The 6569-nt window shown below is 35.0% G+C and overlaps 1 protein-coding gene across 1 annotated transcript in view; it reads left to right on the forward strand.

The window, feature by feature from the left end:
* Positions 1-6569, forward strand: part of LOC113108429 (slit homolog 2 protein-like) — a 63864-nt gene that overhangs the window by 50601 nt on the left and 6694 nt on the right. Inside the window, exons 25-29 of the mRNA XM_026271560.1 lie at positions 1354-1517; positions 1920-2044; positions 2892-2989; positions 4285-4424; positions 4969-5062. Of these exons, the coding sequence (XP_026127345.1) occupies positions 1354-1517; positions 1920-2044; positions 2892-2989; positions 4285-4424; positions 4969-5062 (621 nt within the window). The remainder of the gene's footprint in view (positions 1-1353; positions 1518-1919; positions 2045-2891; positions 2990-4284; positions 4425-4968; positions 5063-6569) is intronic.

Here is a 6569-nt window from a genome sequence, read left to right on the forward strand (position 1 = left end):
ACTTTCTCTGTCTGAACTTAGGGTTCTGCAGCCACAGATTGCTTGAGTTCTCGGTCTCCCACGATGACCTTTTTTTTGTTTTTATAAATCCCATGGATCAGTTTCACAAGTTTTAATTATGACTGACAGCCGAGTAGAACAAATCTGTATATTGCAGTACACATCAGATTGTCAAGCAACCAAAATCATAATGTTTATTGTTTAAATTTATATAAAAAATACTATTTCCTAAAACCAAATCACATTAAAATCACATTAGGTGTCTGCATTTTATTTAAGTTTTGTTTGATTTTAATTTGAATGTTTCTTTATGAAGTTTGGCATACTGCTTATGAAAAACACATTACTTCTTGTGTATCATTAACTATTAATGAAATCTAAAAACATATGTTGACACTAATACTGTCACGGTCATTAGATGGCGTGCCCATGAACTTCAGTAGAGGGCACTCCAGTCAGGACCATTCCACCCATCAACCACCAGATGTCACCATATCATTACTTGGACACTAGCACCTCTCATACTGTTGCACCACACCCGAACTACATTCCCCATGAGTCACTGCATCACAATCACCTTGCCACACCTGCACCTCATTCATCAGCAAATTTCCTTGCCACACCTGCACCTCATTTACACACACATAAAAGCAACACAATCACTCTCACTCACTGCAAAGTCTTGTTTATCCTGTCTGACATTTCAGAGCGGTTTCCCTGTGTTTGGTCTTCCCGTCTCTAATCTTGGATTGTTTACTGACTCTGATTCTCTGCTGCCTGGCCTGATCTCTGCTTGTTACCATTTTCGATTCTGGTTATCCCTGACATACCTGACGCCGTTCCTGAATTTGACCATTCTTAAATAAAGCACTGCATTTGTATCTGAACGCCTCTGACTCTCTCTACGTAACAAATACAAGCGTATCTGTTATAACTCATGCATACTGTAAAAATGACATGCTACATGCATAATGAGCTATCAACAATAGTTTAACAAACAGTTAGCAAAAGCAAGTTGTCCATAACTTCAGAAGTGAACGCCGGATGATTTTGTCTGTTATGACTGGAAGGTTCCAGAAAGCACTCGATTATTATTACAGAATGTTACAGAAACTTCTAGAATGTTCCCATCCTTGCAAAAGCAAATATCTTTGTTTCATAATTAAAGATCGAAGTTCTAAAATTTACCTGACCTCAATATCTACTAAAATGCAATGTGAAAATAAATAGTACAGCAATAATCAGCACCACAGAATTAAATGTAATCCAAAACATTTTTTGTTGCATTAGGTTTTTGTATCATCCCCATTTTGTGGAAGACGTGTGATATGTTTCTCTGTGTGTTTCTTTCAGTGCTCTGGGAGCAAACCCTCTGTACTGTGATTGTCACATGCAGTGGCTCTCTGATTGGGTAAAGAGCGGCTACAAGGAGCCTGGAATTGCACGGTGTACTGGTCCTGGAGAAATGACCGACAAACTGCTGCTGACTACACCCTCTAAAAAATTCACATGTACAGGTAAACCCACTTGTGCACTTTAGACACACTCATCCTGCCAAAGAGAGTGCATTAGTACTAACTCAAACACTAGCTTATATGCACAGATGTTAATATTGCAAATAATGTGTTTGATTGGTGCATTTGTAGAGGTGCTGGGGACTTGTGGTTTTCCTGTGCCAGGTAAGGAAGTCAAAAAGAGCCAAGTCTGAGCTCATAAACCCCGGCCCCCTGTATCTGCCACCCAACCTTTCCTCAGGTTTAAAGTGACCTCTTTGACCTGTGTTGATTTGTGATGCAATCACAATTTTGTGATGCTTTACCTGTTCAATCCTATTTGTGTTTGTAAGTCTGTGCTTGTTATATTTCTGTTTGTGCCTATAACAGGGTGTGTAATTATAGTTTCCTCTGTATTCTACATAGGTCCGGTGGATGTAAACGTTTTGGCAAAATGTAACCCTTGTTTATCCAACCCCTGCAAGAATGACGGGACATGCAGTAACCACCCCGTCGATTTTTACAGATGCACCTGTCCATATGGTTTTAAGGTACATTTAAACTTAAATGCATAATAACAACATCTAATTAGTGGTGTAGCTGATTTAATAAACTTTCTATGCACAACCTTTTTGTGTTATATCGGTATATATCGGTGTAAGATCGGTATAAGATCGGTATATCGGTTTGGTTAGTTTGTTTTCACATGACAGGCAGTATAATGGCAAATACATAAAAAAACATTATAAAACCAAAACTAAAAAAAAACAAAAAAAAACCTTCTGTTCTAGAGTAGGAGGCGCTATTACACATCCTCTGATAGAATACTGTATGTCTGGATCAAAATACTGTGAAGAAGAAACAGAAAAAGTAGATGCAAATGTAAAATAACACGATCATCAATCATCACACAGCATGTAAATCAAAACTACCTAATGTTACTAAATGAAATGTGGATCCAGGAAATGTTTTATGACTGATGTGTTTTATGAAGCAACCGATTCCATCTGTGTTTTGATCATCGTTCAGAATTTGATCCAGATAAAAATTGATAAAAATTATGTTTTCTCAGCTTTTGTTGAAAATGTTGCTTGTGTGACCAACAATACAAGTGTTGATTAAAATATAAGACATGAAGCTAGAATAGTATGTGTGTGTGTGTGTGTGTGTGTGTGTGTGTGTGTGTGTGTGTGCTTAAAAGCAAATGCTCTGTTATTCTAACATATTGCATGTTCAGATATAAATAAAAATTGTATGAAAATGATCGAAAATGCTGACAGCAACTGGCAACTTTTGAAAAAAAAGGAGAGAGTTTACATGTTTACTCATTTGCATAGAGTAACATTTGTACGTGATGCATGAATGTGGATTTGTAATGCAACCTGTGTGTTCATATAGGGCCAAGACTGCGAGGAACCAATTCATGCGTGCATCAGTAACCCTTGTCAGAATGGAGGAACCTGTAATCTGAAAGACGGAGAAGAGAACACTCACTGGTGAGACAGACCTTCATCACCGTCATCATCGAAATGACGTGTTGTCTATATGAGACTGATCAAGAACTCCTTTATTGTATTCAGGCCATGCTGAATGTGGCTTTCATTTAGTACATTAAGTAAATGCTTAGATGTGTGTGTGTGTCCCTGTTGCTCCGGTAATGAATATACTTTATGGACAGAGTGTGTCTAATCTGTCTTAATCAGACTGAAGTGTCTGAAACTGTTCTGAGCTCACTCATGCACTTAATCAGCCAATCAAGAGAGATGGCGAATAAGAAACGTTTCATTTGAGAACTTCTGCTTTACATGTTGATTAGGTAGTGTAACGTAATACACCAGACACGCACGGCGCATAAAATAATTTCTTCTGTCCCAGTTTAATATGCAGAGCCCGCCGTAAGTCATTCATAAGGCAATTTCCCAAAGAGTGAAAACAATATTCAGTCAACTTGGGGGTCAAACGGTGTTCGAATTTGGAACCTGATAATGCACTGATAAATGTATGCTCATAAATCATAAATGTAAATGGATCACTATTACTACATTTGAATTCAAACCAGCTTAATGTGTTGGGTATAAATCAATCTTCACTCATGCACACACACATAAAATACTTGAATGACCTTCTGTAAGCAGTTGTACATATGTGTATAGCACTGAATGCTTAAATAAACACTTATGTAATACACAGTCCAATGTGAAATGCGGACTGATACATCTAATGTTTTTCACACATGCATGCATTGCTGTTCAAAAGTTTGGGGTCAGTATGATCTTTTTTTAATGTTTTTGAAAGATGTCTGTTATGCTGCATTTATTTGCTAAAAATATAGTAAAAACAGTAATATTGTGAAATTTAAAAATAACCATTTCTGTTTTAATATACTTAAAAAAAGTTTTTTTTTCAGCATAATTTCTCCAGTCTTCAGTGTCTCATGATCCTTCAGAAATCAATCTAATATACTGATTTGTTGCTCATCAAGTCGATTAGTTTTTGATTAGTTTAATGCATGCTTTCAGAATAAGTAAAACCTTTTTCTTTCAAAAAATGTTTTACTGGCCCCAAAACTGAAAAAAGGAGATGTGAAAATTTCTAAGCACCTATACTTACACTTTTGTGATGAAATAGTAAAAAGTAAAAAAAAAATGTAAGCAGGGACCTAAACACATGCAGACAGACTGTGAGAGATATATAGTGACATACATACAAACAAACCAATTTTAGACCGTTAGAAATCAATGCTGCACACAGAATTCGAAAGAATTGACAAGTCATATGTGTGTGTGTTCAGGTGTGTGTGTCCAGATGGATTTGAGGGCGACGAATGTGAGATAAATATCGATGACTGTGAAGATAATGACTGTGAGAATAACTCTACGTGTGTGGATGGGATCAACAACTACACCTGTCTCTGCTCACCTGAATACACAGGTAACTCACACACACACACACACACACACACACACACACACACACACACAAGGACAGTCACATGCTAAATGCTCTGTGTTCTCTGTGCTCTGTGTTTGATGCTAACATGCTAATGTGCCGCTTGAGCTAACATGCTAACATGTCAAACGCTTATTCTGCATTCCTATGTCTTTCTCTCTGTACTGGTTTCTCTTTTTCTACTAGCTGCTAATAATAATGAGGTGGAGAAAGGTTAGTTGACTCTCTTTCACTTCATCCTCCCATTCTGTCTCTTTCCTTTGCTGTTTCTGGCTAGTGCATCCTCTGTGCTTGCTAACGTATGAAACGCACACACACACACACACTCATTGATGTTTGGCTGGCTAATACACTGTCAATAGAGCTGTATTGTGTTGTTGTTTTTCCCCGACTGTAAGATGATTAATCAGAAACTATCCTACACACAATGTGACTCTTGTTTTCTTTGATTATTCACACTCCTCCAACTCTTTCTGTCTGTTTATAATGTGTGTGTGTGTGTGTGTGTGTGTGTGTGTGTGTGCAGGGGAGCTGTGTGAAGATAAACTGGATTTCTGTGCTTCAGAGCTAAACCTGTGTCAGCACGACTCCAAATGTATTCTAACCGCTAAGGGATTCATGTAAGTAATTAAGACGGCCACTGCCTGTGTTATAGATTTAGCCTCAAACTATGAATCCACTTTCTTTATTTTTTTCACCTTCTTTACAGTTTGGCGAGAACTGTCTGATTTTTTGTCTAATAAATACAGTTGGACAGGTTTTCATCCATCCATCTGGAAACAAAACTGTTTGAAAGTTACTGGACTGCTTTTGGCACTATAAGTTTGTGGCATCAAATCTTTTTTATTATTATTCAAAGCTTTCTAGAAAATAATTAGGATAGAAAGACATAAGGAATACTTTTTTTATGTTTTTTAAATAATGTTTTAAAAAAACATTAATATTGTGTAATATTATTGCAATTTAAAATAATAATTTTTCATTTTAATATACTTAAAAAATATAATTTATTTCTGTGATTTCCAAATCTATATATATAATTTATTTTTTGGAAACTGTGATACTTTTTCAGTATTCCACGATGTAAAAAAAGTTCAAAAGAATATTTATTCAAAATGGAAATCTTTTCTAACAATATATAATACTGTTTAAAAAAATGTTTTTCTTTTTTTAAGATATTGATACTTTTATTGTTAAAAATAAAAGCAAACTAAAATTACTATTTAACATTATTTTTTAGCAAATAAATGCAGCCTGCCCTGGTTCAGCATTAGACTTGCTTAAAAAACAAAACAAGAATATTACTGATTCCTAACTTTTGAATGGTACTGTATTTGTATCATTTACTGTATATTATGGCTCTGTGAGACCAATCATGAAAATAGCAACTTGTCTGACTCCAGTGCATTAGTGCTGTACAAACTAATATAGAAACATGTCTTTAAACAGGACATTTAAATGCTTCCACATAAGTCCATCTGTGTGTTTTCCTGCCCATCGGTGCAGATGTTAACACAACACTGGATCTGTGTCTCTGAGGTTCTGCTCTGTGTTTGTGTTCTGATCTTCTATTACTGCTCTCCCGCTGGAGTCACTATAAAAATCACTTTTAAAGATCACATGATGTAATATGTTGGAATGATGATTTATGTGACGCTTTATAGTGTGTTTAAATTCATAAAAAAGAAATTCAGTGGGTCAAGTATTTAAAACTTTTGTAATTAGAGAACACAATAGATTTCACTGTTCATAAATATTATTATTATTTATATACAAAAGAAGCAGCATGAACCTACAACAAATTTAGACTCCAAACCCAAAATGACCTTAAGTTGATAAAGCTTTTTTTTTATTTTATTTTTTACATATGGCTTCTGCATTTTGACTTAGGTTTAATTTCAAGTATTTAGTCCACATATATTCACTTTGAGGCATATATATGCAAGTGCAGGGCTAACAATATATATATATATATATATATAGCTTTTTTTAATTCAAAATATATTTATATAATTATTATTTAATAGTTTCCATAAAAAAAAATTCAGATATTATGTAGAATTTTTTTTTTTACTATTGAATCACTATTAAAATAATTTTAAACATCAATTTTAAAATGTATAATTT

The sequence above is a fragment of the Carassius auratus genome, chromosome 1 (assembly GCF_003368295.1).
Source record: "Carassius auratus strain Wakin chromosome 1, ASM336829v1, whole genome shotgun sequence".
Lineage (NCBI taxonomy): Eukaryota > Metazoa > Chordata > Actinopteri > Cypriniformes > Cyprinidae > Carassius > Carassius auratus.